The sequence below is a fragment of the Galeopterus variegatus genome, unplaced genomic scaffold, assembly GCF_000696425.1.
Source record: "Galeopterus variegatus unplaced genomic scaffold, G_variegatus-3.0.2 Scaffold5337, whole genome shotgun sequence".
Lineage (NCBI taxonomy): Eukaryota > Metazoa > Chordata > Mammalia > Dermoptera > Cynocephalidae > Galeopterus > Galeopterus variegatus.
In genome coordinates this window covers 4456-19191 of record NW_007731448.1, presented here as the reverse complement: position 1 = coordinate 19191, position 14736 = coordinate 4456, and the positions used below count along the sequence as shown (strand labels likewise).

The 14736-nt window shown below is 41.0% G+C and overlaps 1 protein-coding gene across 1 annotated transcript in view; it reads left to right on the top strand.

The window, feature by feature from the left end:
* JADE3 (jade family PHD finger 3) overlaps positions 1 to 13989 on the top strand; it is a 131906-nt gene extending 117917 nt beyond the window's left edge. Inside the window, exons 10-12 of the mRNA XM_008589268.1 lie at positions 6627 to 7097; positions 8641 to 8758; positions 10904 to 13989. Coding sequence (XP_008587490.1) covers positions 6627 to 7097; positions 8641 to 8758; positions 10904 to 11814 — 1500 coding nt within the window. The 3' untranslated portion in view covers positions 11815 to 13989. The remainder of the gene's footprint in view (positions 1 to 6626; positions 7098 to 8640; positions 8759 to 10903) is intronic.
* Positions 13990 to 14736: the final 747 nt, after the last annotated feature.

Below are 14736 nucleotides of genomic sequence, written 5' to 3'. Positions count from 1 at the left end.
TTTAGCAATGTGACAATTGGTGATCTGGATGAGCAGTTTAGGTGGAGTAGAGATGGCAAAAGCTACATTGCCAAGGGTCAGGGCAAAGAAATGGGACATGAGAGGTCTTTAAGGTGGAAGGAGTAACACGTATGTGTGTGTACTTGTTAGTGTACAGAACATAACAGTATGCGTGGAAAGGGACTGATCCAGTGGAGAGGAAAAACTGCCGACACAAGGTTTTTTAGTAAGTGACAGAGGATGGGGTGAGAGGAGGGATGGCTTTAGACAAGAACACAGATAGTTTTCCTGGGCAGCAGGCTTGAAGGCAGAGTGTGTTGGTGCAGTTTTAGGTAGCTTTGCTGGTAGGAATCTGTAGAAGTTCTCTCTCTTTTTTTTGTTTTTGGCGGTTGGCTGGTTTGAGGATCTGAACCCTTGACCTTGGTGCAGAAGTTCTCTTTGATTGTTTTAATTTCCTCAATGATGAAGCAAGCAGGATCATCAGCTGAGAGTGAGGATGTGAGTGAGGTCTAGAGGCTTGAAGACAGAAGACTTGTGAAATAGTTTTCTGGTTTAGGGAAGTGTTGTGTGAGTGCCAGGCTGCATTAATGATCCTCCTGCTCTCGGCGAGAGGGGTTAAACTTCAGGTGATCTTCTTAAATGTGGTTGTATTTTTCTCTACCTTTGTTCTGCTTATATTAATAGTGTGGTATTTGTTTTCCGTGGTTGATAACTGGTTTTCCTATGGGAAAACAAACGAAAAAAAATTTTTTTCCCCTTTTAAACCACCACTAAGTAAAGCTAATTTCAAACCCATTAGTAATTTAGCATCTTGCTCCCTGCTAGGAATCAGAAACATAGTAAACAAATACAGTAATTCAGTAGGTGTCAGGTTTTATTAATATTGTTGTTTTATTTGAGTCTTTGTAATGAGGAACACATCTTGGGTATTTTGTTTTATGAACTCTTTATGGAAATTTCTTAACAGTCTGTGAATTGTGTATATTCTGGCTTCCTATCTCCTGGCAGTGGGAATACTCCTATATCTCCTCTTAATTTGGGAACATCTACTAGGCAAGGATAGAATCTAACACTGACAGATTTGGGATGTAGACTAGCCTGTATCTACAGCCTCCATATCTGGAAACTAGAACCTTTCTGCTGAGCATGAAGGCTACTGACATCCTGGAGCATATCCTAAAGTCTGGGTTCAAATCAGGTGCCCCAGGCAGCCCTGGATTTTGCCTTGACCCTGGACACAGTCCCTCTGATTGCCAGCTTTCCAGAATTCCTTGTAGGGTCCTTCTGTATCTTAAGTTCACACTCCATTCAACCTAGATCCAGATGCTTTTTCAGCCTTCCCTGAGAGGAAAGAAAGAACAGTAGTAGTTAAGAATAGGGCCTTTGGAGCCAGACTCCTGGGGTTCATATCCTGGCTCCACCTCTTGCTAGTTTTGGGGGAAGATACCTAATGTCTCTGTGCCTTTCCATGTCTGTACATGGAGATAATAATAATACCTACTTAAGGTGGTGAAGAGCTTAGCACAATACCTAACAGATGGCAAATACTCAGTAAATGTGAGTGGTACTGGTAGTAGTATTTGTTACTTTTGCATACTGTTATTCCTGAGAGAGAGTCTGACTTTGCTGATGGAAAGCCGTAGCATTCATCCAGCCAAACTGAATAGAATCATCAAACATTTGGCTCAAGTAGGTGTCCCTTTTAACAGTAGAGGGATGTGGGCCTGTCTGAAGTCACATACAAGTATATTGAAGTCAAGATAAATTAGTAGGCCCCCATAAGTTTACTGTAAGGCTAATTAATGAGTTTGTGAGGGAGGTGAGCTTTTTTAAAACAAATGAAAATCTTCAACAAGTGGGGAAATGGTAAGTAAGCAAGCACATCTGCTCAGTGACTATTAAAGGTGGTACTAGTGGAGAAAAAAATGAAATGTTGATAAAAGGACACCCCCCTCAAAAAAGAGGGTAAGTCCATTAATGCTATTCTCATATATTTCAAATTTTATTTGTCAGTACAAATTGTTCTTCAAGACAATTGTGATCCCTGCCTTCAGGAGCTTATAGTCTGTTAAAGGAGGCCAGATATAAACATGGGAAAAGTTACCTAACACTGCAGTGACATCTCCCCTCAGGCTTCACAGACCCTTAGGGATGAGAAATGAGAAGGGATGGTGGTTACTGTTGGTGCTAGAGTTTAAATACACAGTGCCCGAAGTGAGTTTTATAGGTACGCTTGGACCATTTATGACATTATTTCTGTGACCAAGTTTTGAACAAATTGCTCTGACATCCATTTGTCTGTTCATGGATTATTGAGGATTAAGGGCAACTAAATGGACACCGTCCTGCAGCAGGACAAAAACTGCTGAGGACATATGCACCAGGTCCTTCGCGTTCCAGGCAAGTGTTTTCTGCTGTTGAGGAGGACAGTGTTTTCTGTTTGGGGACAGCAACATATTTCTTCAAAGAAGAAAGAAGTGCCTTAATTCCTAAATCAGTCTCTGGTGTTCTTTTTCAAGATTTTTATTCCAGCCACTCTGTCTGATCCAATTCTCATCCCACAGAAACTCCTTACACACCAAGGTCATGGATTCAGATCCACATGCCAGCCAGCCACCACAAAGATAAAAAGAAAAAAAGGAAACTCTCCTTACAAATGTGGATGCGTGGGGTAGCAAGTGAAAATATTTTTTAAATTCTTCCTCCCTTCTACAATTTCTGAGGAATATGTAGAAAATTATTTCCTTTTTCCCCCTTTAAAAGTAAATAAACCACAGTGAGATACCACTTCATACCCACTAGGGTGGCAATAAGAAAAAAGGCAAATAATAACAACTGTCAGCTAGGATGTGGAGAAATTGGAACCCTCGTGCATAACTGGTGGGAATGGGAATATGACATGGTACAGCTGCTGTGAAAAGCAATTTGGTGGTTCAAAATGTTAAACATAGAGTTACGATATGACTCAGCAATTCCACTCCCATGTATATACCTGCAGTTGGAGAGGTCCCCAAGACCACCCTCAAATTCAGTAATTCATCAGGCTCACAGAACTCAGAAAAGCCACTGTACTCATAATTATGGATCATTGCAGTGAAAGGATACAGACTTAAAATCAGCCAAGGAAAGGGGCACATAGGACATGGTCCACGAAAGACCAGGAATGGAGCTTCCAGTTATCACTTCCCAGTGGAGTTGTGCAGATAGTGCTTATTTCTCCCAGGAACAACATGTGATAATATACACAGAATATTGCCAACCAATATTGGGAAACCTCACCCAAACCTTGGTGTTCAGAGATTTTATTGGGGGTTGGCCACATAGACACAGCTGACCATCCATGTGGCTGACCCTAGTCTCTGGTCCCTCCAGAGTTTGGTCTGATACCATGTGGCCCAAAGCCTCCACCTTAAATCACATCGTTAGCATAGACTATCTGGCCTTGGCCCAAGGCTCCAAGGTAAACAAAGACACTCATCAGGCGGAACATTCCAAGGGCTTAGAGGTTACCTCTCAGGAGTTGGGGATCAAGGGCTAAAACTTTCTTTAAAAAGTTAATCCTGGGCCGGCCCGGTGGCGCACTCGGTAGAGTGCGGCGCTTGAGAGCGCGGCGGCGCTCCTGCCGAGGGTTCGGATCCCATATAGAGACCGGTCCGCTCACTGGTTGAGCGTGGTGCGGGCGCGACACCGAGGGTTGCGATCCCGTTGCCGGTCACGAAAAAAGACAAAAAGGGGAAAAAAAAAAAAAAGTTAATCCTTTACTGCACAGTACACAAGAAAAATGAAAATATATCCACACAAATTTTCATAGTGGCATTTTTTCATAATAGCCAAAAAGTAAAAACAGCCCAAATGTCCATCAACTGACTGAATGGATAAACAAATGGTATATATTTATACAATGGAATATTTTTTGATGGTAAAAAGGAATAAAGTTCTAATGCATGCTACAACATGAATAAACCTTAAAAACATGCTAAGTGAAAGAAGCCAGACACAAACAGCCACATATTGTATGACTGCACTTACATGAATTGTCCAGAATGGGCAAATCTATAGAGACAGAAAGTAGATTAGTGGTTGCTTAGGGTTGGGGTTGGGAACACGGAGTGACTACAAATGAGCACAAGATTTCTTTTTGGAGTGAGGAAAATGTTCTGAAATTAGGTAGTGGCAGTGGTTGTACAACTCTAAATATACTGAAAACCATTGAAATGTACACTTAAAATTGATGAATTTGGGCCGGCCCGTGGCTCACTCGGGAGAGTGCGGTGCTGATAACACCAAGGCCATGGGTTCGGATCCCATATAGGGATGGCCAGTTAGCTCACTGGGTGGGTGTGGTGCTGACAAACACCAAGTCAAGGGTTAAGATCCCCTTACCGGTCATCTTTAAAAAAAAAAAAAAAAAAAAAAAAAAAATTGATGAATTTTATAGTATGTAAATTATATCTCAATAAAGCTATTTTTTGTGTGTTATTTCAGGGAATGGATGTGATGAGCACACTGTAATGCCTGTACTGAAGTGTTTAAATACACATCTATAAAAGATGTTTGTAAGAGTGCTACTTGCTCGCCACAATGCAAACAGTATTATTTCAGTTTGAAAATTAATTTTTTTTTAATTTTTAAAAATAAAAGCTTTTTTTAAATGGGCATAATAATACCTGTCACTAGGCTGGCCAGTTAGCTCAGTTGGTTAGACCATGGTGCTGATAACACCAAGGTCCAGGGTTCGATCTGTGTATTGACCAGCTGCCAAATATAATAATACCTATCACCTTAAGCAGTTATAGTGGAAATAAATGACATGAAGGCAAAGGCATTTTGTTTAATAGAATGTACCAGACATGAGTTTTAGGAAAAAATAGGTATTTATTGGCTCCAAAATTGGGTTGGCATTTCTTTTTTACCACCAAAATATATAACCCTCCAGCTATGAATATCACAGAATGACCTTTTTTGAAACTAGATGGATTTTATGGCAATGTCTGGCTAGTTTCTTAGCCAAGTGGTAACAGAGTACCCAGATAAAAGTATGTCTTGGGCTTTTGTCATCCTCATTTTCATAAGGCTTGTCAAATATGTGGAAGTTGTAAGGACACAGATTTCAGTGTAATGCAACAAACTTTTCTGTTAGAGCTGCCCAAAGCCAGGGTGGGGTGTCTTAAGAGTTTGTAAGCTTCTTGTCAGTGGAAGAATTCAGTAAGTGGCTACATTACCACTTAATTGGAAGGTGGAGGGGGCTATGTGGAAGAGGCAATGAAGGTAGAAAATCAGGTACATCTAGAGGAAGATGAAGCGATAATAAATGTGAAGCTGGATTAGATGATTTTAGAATTATATTCCATCCCTGGAATTCTTTATTCTGTGAAACTAGTTTAAATGAGATCTGCCCCATTAAAGCTTTGATGGTTAGTTAATATTCTCTTAGGTATTGAATTTCTTAGTCTGAGGAGACCTGTCAGGCTTTGCATTCTTTTTGTCTTTATTCATATCCAAGATCATTCTCTATGTTTAGTTATCAAAAACCCAACACATAGGTACTTGAGCAGTCTGCCCTCCAGATGCAGGATGAGACTTGGCTTTAGCCATGAGAATTCCAACTGTTTCCTTAGAAACAAATTCTTGCTTGCTCCTCTTCCTCTACATAAATATATAAATGCACCTGTGCCTTTTAAATCTTTGGAAGGAAAGCTGTAGCACTATAACCATAACAAATGGTAATTAAGGTTAAAGGTGAAACGCAGGAGTACAGTACTCATGGACCAGGTTCTTCCTGCTTTGCCTCCCTATGAGTCCTCACTGTGTGCTATGTAGTAATGTTTAATAAATGTGTTAAATCTATGAAGGAATGGCAGAATATTATAAACTTAATTTCAGATGGTCTATAACCATACTGTCCAATAGAACTTTCTGTAATGGCTGAAATATGGCTAGTGTGACTGAGGAACTAAAGTTTTAATTGTATGTAACTTTAATTAATTTAAATTTGAATAGCAACTCGTGGTTAGTTGGCTATCATGTTAGAGAGCTCAGCTCTATAAGAAAAATTTCAAGAAGTTAGATTACTTAGATGTTGGAATTCCTGTGACCTTTTAGAACCAGTGGATGCTCTGGCAATAATATTGAGGTTGGTTTTTGTTTATTTCTGAGTTTGTTTTTTCTTTGATATGTTCAGAAGCATTGTCTGAGCAACTAACTGCTTGTTCAATAGCTGATGTCAATGCAAAAATGAATGACACAACTTCTGTCTTTGAGATCTATGGCCAGGGATTTGACCGTTATTGTACTACAGGTACAGTGTGGAAAAAGTACCATGACAAAAGCATATATAGGGTGATGTGGGGGATGCAAAGACCAAATCACTGTTTACGAGAGTCAAGAAAGGCTTCTCAGAAAAACTTAATGCTTAAAAGGGGAGTAAGATTTTTTTTTTTTTTTTTGGTGTGTGTATGTCTCTTTTTTCTTTTATTTTCTTTTTTATTCTTTTTATATCTTTTACTTTTTTTTGTTATTTTGTTTTCTCCCTCTTTCCTTTAATTCCTACAAGCTCTCGATTTAGGCCCAAATTAGGCTCCCTTTCCCCTAACTCTGCTGCCATGACATATCTTTTCTTTCTGCAGTGCTCGGTGAAAAGCTGCATCACTGCCTTCCATGTCACCTGTGCCTTTGAGCACAGCCTAGAGATGAAGACCGTCCTCGATGAGGGGGATGAAGTGAAGTTCAAGTCATACTGCCTTAAGCATAGCCAAAACAGGCAGAAACTTGGGGAGGCCAAGTACCCCCACCACAGGGCTGCAGAGCCAAGCCAGGCCAAAAATGAGAAAACCGGCCCACGTGCACAGAAGCTTCGGGAGCTGGAGGAGGAATTCTATTCTTTCGTCCGAGTGGAAGATGTGGCCACAGAGCTGGGAGTGCCCATGCTAGCTGTGGACTTTATCTATAACTACTGGAAACTGAAGCGGAAAAGTAACTTCAATAAGCCATTATTTCCTCCAAAGCAGGATGAAGAAAATGGCCTGGTGCAGCCAAAAGAGGAAAGCGTTCACACTCGCATGAGAATGTTTATGCACCTACGGCAGGACCTGGAGAGGGTAAGGTGACCAGCCGTGACTAGTGTAGGTCACGGTCTTCATAGAAATGCAGGTCCCACTTCCAATTAAAAAATGGTCAGCTCATTATAGTGTGAGCTTCTGTGTCCTTGCTTATCTTCTGATTTCATGCAGCCCCAGACATTGGGCTCTGCTTAACTTTTGACAGGCACATTCAGGGGATTGGAAGTGCCTCACTTATATGCTTAATGAACTTTGAATTTTAAATAAATTCTCATTTTGTTTATTTGTATTCACTGTTAAGCCTAAATTGGCTCAGCATTATTTTACTGACATACTTAGGAGACTGCAGGCTGAAGAAAGAGTGAATTTTGTTCAGGAAAGCACTAGGTCAGGGTTTCACAATCTCAGCAATATTGACATTTTGGGCTGGATAGTTTGTTGTGGGGAATGCCCTTTGTTGTAGGGGGCATTGTAAGATATTTAGCAGCATGTCTGGTCTCTATCCACTAGATGCCAGTAGCACCCCCCACACACGCCCAGTTGTGACAACCAAAAATGTTTTCAGCTGGCCAGTTACTTGGGAGAGCATGATGATGGTAACACCAAGGTTACAGGTTCGGATCCCCGTACCAGCCAGCCCCCCCCCAAAAAACAAAAATGTTCTCAAATTAACAAAAGTCCTCTGGGGGTCAAAATCACCCCTGGTTGAGAGCCACTCCACCAGATAATTCGATTTAGCTCATTATATATTTATTAGGTATCTACTAAATTACGTGCTGCAGGGGTTCAAAGATAAGTTTACCCTAAAGAATTTTACAATTAAGTATAATTATAGAATGGGCTTTTTCTTTCTCGCTACCAAAATTTGAAAAGGAACTAACAGATTTGGCTCACTTTAAAAAATGTAAGACATACATATATAGCACCTATATTATTACTATTATTGCCAAAACTGTTCTAAGCATTTTATAAATATTAATTCATTTAATCTTAAATGCCTATGAAAAAAATACTACTATTGTCATTCCTATTTATAGATGAATAAACTAGGGCACAGAAAGATTGAGTAACTTGTTCAGGTGGGGAGTATGGGAGAGTGAGGATTTCACCCTTGTGGCTGTGGAAACTTGGCTGAGCTGAAAGTGTGAGCAAAAAACTTCTAGTCTTCCCAGCAGACCTTTATCCTGCTGGTCCAGCGCTCATTAGAAAACTGTACTGGATCCGGCATTGCCATCTCTTGTACTCAGGGACCTAAAAAGGAAGGCTGCATTGTTAGCCCATCAGTCTTCCCAGTCTGGCTGTGCAAATCAATATGGAGCCTATGACACTACAGGGAGAGTAGGTTTCAGAAGGTGGCTCTGGAACATTTTGCTTGTCCTGCTGACTGATATGGGAACCATGATCCCACAGCTGACCATGCTGTGGAATGGCTCTCATTCTGTTGCTCTTGGTTTCTGGTTTCTCTCCTTCCAATCCCCCACCCCCACCTGACTTCACTTGTCTTCATTTTAGCTAACAGTTTCAATCGTCAGGTTTGCTTAACATGACAAACATCTCTATTTGCTGGGGATTGGGCTTTCAGGTCCGAAATCTGTGCTACATGATAAGCAGGCGAGAGAAGCTGAAACTGTCACACAACAAAATACAGGAACAGATCTTCGATTTGCAAGTCCAGCTTGTTAACCAAGAAATTGATGCAGGTAACCTACATATTAAAAATATCCTAACAAATATATAGACATTGGTTACATCCTATTTTAATAATTCAAATTTTATGTCAATTGTTCCACTTAAAAATCTTTAAAAATTATTTTCAAATATCTCACTTGCTTCTGGCCAGTCCTGATATAACATGGCCCATTTCAAGGGAGACTGCGACCTGAACGCAGCGCCTTAGACCGCTCGGCCATCCTGACACAACATGGCCCATTTCACTGTCAACTCATGAGGCAAGAAATCCCAGGGTGGGGTTGGGAGTTGCAGGCCTAGGTCAGATAATCTAGGTCCCAGACAGATATTGGAGGCCATTAGTTGGAGCCATGAAACTATTCTATAATTACCTAATTCATTTAAAAATCGATAGGATAGGATCTAATCACAGTTTTCAGAAACGATTTAATTCCAGGTTTATTAACAATAGTCTGTTAAACAAATCCTTACATAGTCCATTAAACAAATAGTCTATTAAACGAATCCTTAGACAGAAGTTAGGAGATCTGGGTTTTTGTCTTTTCATTTATTTACTAATACTTATTGAGCACCTTCTATGAACTACGAACTAAGCTAGAACAGTCAACAAGACAGAATCCCTGCCTGCAGGATACACTGCCCAATAGGTGAGAGAGACAGGTGAGCATAATTACAGTGCCCTAAGCATGGAGAACTTGGCTACAATGATGACAGTCATATTCAGTGATACCTGTAACCTCCCTGTGCCTCATTTAACACAGAGGTTGGTGGCAGAGCCTGGGCAACTAGGGGTCACTGGGCAGGGTGTGCAGAATCAGCTCCTAACAAGTACCAGCCATAGAGCAAGACAGACACTCAGAAATGAGGTGTCAGGTAGGCATCAGTGTCTGTGGGGTTTTTGTGTCATGGATCACAGCAGAGTGCTCTAGCAGGAAGCAGCAGGGCTGCTCAGCCACAGGGCAACGGGACAGGCAAAGGAAGGGGAACCGAAGGACAACAGGGAAGAGCCTCTACTTGCTGAGGAAATTGGCCCTTAGCCATGTGGCTTCTGATTGGTAGGATGCAGCCTCATTACAGCTTGTGGCATCAGCAGGTGGCAGCCCTGGCAGAGATGGGGGCTGTGGGTGTTTAACATGGACCCTTGGGGAACAAATACTACTCATTGGAGCACCCAAGAACTGTCCTCTCTGTATCTCATTTTTGTGAGGCTATATTAAGGTGATGATGGGCAAAGGTCAAGTCCATATACAGGGAAGAATTGTTTGGTAGTGCTTTTTTTTTTTAATTTTAGAGCACTGGAATAATAGAGGAGGGTCTGTTCTAACTGTGATTGTGGGGTGACATACCAGGTAGCTGATTGCCAATACTCCCCAGGCCAAGCCCATAGCTGGCCATTAGCAGCAAGATTGTGATTCTTCTCTGCTGGCCTTACCACTACAAAACCTTCCCCACGTTTCCATGATGGTCATTTGTAGTCAGGAATTATCCTAAGTTAAGGACCTCAAAGTCGCAGGAACCACCCACTGCCACCTCTAATGCCAGGTTAAAACATGTACGCAGGTACTTCAGAAAGTTTGTGGAAAAATAAAATTTAAAAATAATACAAATCTTTCCATGAACTTTTTGAAGTACCCTCATACATACTCTTCACCCACCAAAACCTGTGCTGTTTCTGAGGGTTTGTATTTAACTTGTTAAAGCCAGGAGATGTTGGAGGATGGGGTCTAGAATGTATGTGTTTAAGGCCCATCCTATGTACTGTGCAGTCCCCACACATGCACACATACAGACACACAAATAGGGAGTCGCCTGTTCTAAACCACTGCTAGGGCCATTCTTTTCAGAAACGGAAGGGGTGGAGATGGGACACAGGAGGCAGCACACTAGTCTGTGATCATTCTACAGGCTGGGAGAGCAGAGGTGGAGGTTGAGAGCCAGAATGCAACCAGCAGCATTGCTGAATTTGCCATCTGTAGCACTCTCAGCCCTGATCTCCAGTTCAGCTCATCCAGCTGCTAAGCCATGCTGTGCATACATATCACACACAGGTGCTTGTTTGACACTTGGGAGAAGGAATATGTGAACTCACTCTGCCATAAGCACAGACACCATTATTTAAATCAGTTGTTAAAATGAATCTTTCTTTTTGATCTCAGGACTTCCTTTGACAAGTGTACCAGAAAACTCACTGTTTAACCCACAACCAAGAATTACCTTAAAGTTAAAAATGCCCAGATCAGCCCCAGAAGACTGCAGGAACAGCTCCACAGAGACTGATCAGCGACCCCACTCTCCTGACAGCACCTCCTCTGTTCACAATATAAGGAGCATGCAGGTGCCTCAGGAGTCACTAGAAATGAGAGTGAAATCGTATTCGAGGCATCCACTAGAGAGCAAGAACAACTGTTTGCTGGCCAGTCTCAGCCCTTCTAAGAGTGAAGCAAAGGATTCCAGTCCTGCTTGGAGAATTCCACCTTTGGAGTTCTATCATGGGCATTCGCTGGGAAAGCCTCTGGTCCTTCAGCCTGCCCTCCATGGACAGTCCTCCATTGGGAATGGGAAAAGTCAGCCTAACTCCAAGTTTGCCAAATCCAATGGCCTGGAGGGAAGCTGGTCTGGGAGTGTCACCCAGAAAGACAACTCGAGTGAGATGTTCTGTGACCAGGAGTCCATGCTCAGCTCCCACTTGGCTAGTCAGGGCAGCTTTAGAAAATCTGCCATGGAACACTTCAGCAGGTCCTTTAAAGAGGCCACCGATATGTGGGCGAGGACCACAGAGGACCATCAATGCTGTGTGAAGTCACCCAAGAATGTGAGCCCCAAGGAGCAGTTCTGGGGTAGGCAGCTTCTCAGGCAGTCTGCAGGGAGAGCATCATATCAGGAAAATGATGGGTATTGCCCAGATTTGGAGCTAAGTGATTCAGAAGCAGAAAGCGATGGGAATAAAGAAAAAGTCAGGCTAAAGAGAGACAGCTCAGATAGGGAAAATCCTCCCCATGACTCTAGACGGGATTGTCATGGTAAAAGCAAGACACATCCCCTTTCCCACAGTTCAATGCAAAGGTGATTAGAAACTCCCAAGGATAACCCAACTTTTGCCTTTGCTCCATATATTGGGGAAAACCCATACACCAAAAGGATTCTAGCATATGTTAGGAGGAATTACAGTGAAAAGGGTGAAAATTTTCAATAATAAAATGGCTTACTCCTTTTGAAAATGTTTTGAGTCTAGTTTTTACAGACACATTACAGAAATTGCAGATTGTCCAGAGGTTTGTTTGTCAGAGGCTGCTGGAGACAGCTGGACCCAGAGTATTTGCTCAGTAAATACTTTAAGGCAGCTTTCCAGTTATATTAACACATTGATGAGTATATGTATTGAGCCCTTGTATTGTTAGTGGATTTGCAAGAGACCGCGGTTATCAGACACTAAAACTACTTACTTTTGAAGCTACAGCATGTGACTCACAGAGCTCCTGTCTGTAGGACGTTTCTAACTCCCCTGGTATCTGTAAACCCTCTTCAGGGGAGAGACCAGGAGACCACCATCTCAGATACTGTCACTCACTACCCTCTTCCTTTGCTTTGCACAAGGTTGAGTTCCTTTCACAGTATCTTAGCTTACTGAGTGAATACTCCTAACACTTACAAGTGTCCAGTGCCTGTTCCTAGACTTGCTTGTTGGGGACGCACTTGTAACTATTTCACCCAGCTATCAAGCGTAAAAGGCTAACTTGTGGATAGTGTTTACAAAAGTACAAAAGTACTACATCCAAGGAAAATGCTCTGATTCTCTTTTTAGGCATTTTTGAAGGATCCCAGAGCCTTTCCCAAAGTGAGACCATTTCTGGGGTATTTGTACCAGGTCAGGGTTTTTGTGTTGTTATTTTCAAGTAAGTTTGACTAAAATAAGTTTGGCTGACAGTTTTTGTATACCTGCTTTAATGTTTATAAAAATTTTTATTGAGGTATAATTAAAATATAATGAAATGCAGAGGTTGAGTATTCTTACCTACTTTAATTTTGAAACAGATTTTTATTGTCAAACAGAATTTGAAAGCATGTGTTTAACACATGGATATAATTTAGCTTTGTATCAACGTTGAATCTGAGGAAATTTCTCAAACAAAAAGGCTGGAGCTATTTTTCAGAAGTTGCTTACACCTTGTTCCCAAACTATCAGCCTTGATTAATTTCTGGGAGGAAGAGAATAATTACATCTTGGTGGAGGGGGATAAAAACATGTCTGCTTCCCATTTAAAGAAAGGGAAGATGTTACAGTTTTTAAAATGTGAAGCAGACTATAATTCTCAGCTCTCTTTTCTTCTTAGCCTTAAATTAATATTCTCCTTCTTCTAGTTTGGGAAAGTGTAGTGGAAATTTTCAGACAAAAGAGGCCATTTTCAATTTTGAAAGTTTCTTACTGGTGAAATAGCCCCACTGCAGTAGGTGCCAGTCAAGGCAGGGGCCTCTCTCCAGCGGTTTGGAAAACTCAGCAGTTTTCCTCTTCCCCACTTTTGTTCTTGTAGCCTTGGTAATGGGTTCCTTTGCTGTTTGCTTTCTCCTTTTCTGGAAATTTCTGTATTGTGCCTCTCCTTTGGCTACATCTTCAAAATGTTTTGGGGTTTTTTTTTGTGCCTATGTACATGTGTGAACATGCCATAGCATGTGTGGTAGGTGTCCTGTACTTTGTGTGAATGGAAGAAGCTATGGACCATCCAAAATGAGGAAGAGAATTTCCTGTATTTAAGCCCTAGGTTTTCGTGCTTTTTCTTTGAGTTCTCCTGGGGTAGATAGTCACTTGACATCTTCATGGTAATGAAATTACAGTGGAGCTGTATTGTAAACTCCTTATGTCAGAGGCCAGTGCAGTAGCCTATGTACTTTCATGCCTTTCAGTTCTGAGTGGGAGGAAAAGCAAACATCGAAACAGTGCTTCAGCCAAATTCCACATGTAATGCCATCGGGAGAGTATTGATGACAATATCATTCCAGTCAGGGAAATATAGTTGTAATATTTTTACAGGATTTTCTTAGGTAAATGAAGGAGCCTTCAGTTGTGTAAATTTCAATTGTTCCAAACTGTGTTTGCTACATTTTGTTGTTGTTTGAAGTATTACCTCTTAACCTTGTTAATTTTTTCATTTTGCCTATGTAGTCCAGTTTTCCAAGATAAACTCAGTCTTTTTTCAAATGTCACCTTTTTACCAACACTTTTTCATTAAATTATGAAAACTGCTAACTACTGTCAGTGTGGCCATTTTTTATTTTGGCATATTGGTTTTAGAAAATCTTCATATGTTTCTTTTATATTTAAAAAATCGTATTCACTGAACAAAACAAATAGATGGTGGGGAGAGAGGAAGGAGGAGGAGAAACTAAATGTTTAGGAGCACAGATTCATGATTCATGTCGATATTGGGGCCAAAGAGAACTCTCTGTACTTGGACCCTACTCAGAAATCATGATTTCATCAGACTGGTAAGATAAAGACCTTAGGATCATCATAAAAATAATCACCAGGGAAATGGATCTTATCTAAAGTGACAAGGTTCAGAAGACTTAGATCAGACATCACTTAAATATGTATTCTTTACAATATTCCTTCTGTTTGGAGTCACATGAGTATATTAATGTCATAGGGGTTATGTGCTGTCATGGGAGATTTTGAGGGCATTTAAACATTTTCATGATGTTTGAGAAATATACTTGCCAAAAGTCATTGGGTAAATCAGTAGTGAAGATAGATAAAAGTGAGGTTGTTTCTCTCTCTCTCTCTCTCTCTCTCTCTCTCTCTCTCTCTCTCTACTGGATGACTGTTTTGATCTGGTAAATTATTAGGTAAAATGCTGGAGAATCGAAACTACAAATATACCCTGTTATAGCCAACAGAAGTTATTGGGTTTATACTAATGTGTACACTTCCAGTGGGAGATGAACCTTTCTCTGTGTTGAAGAAACTTTCAAATTCAGAGAATGGACCAGAGAA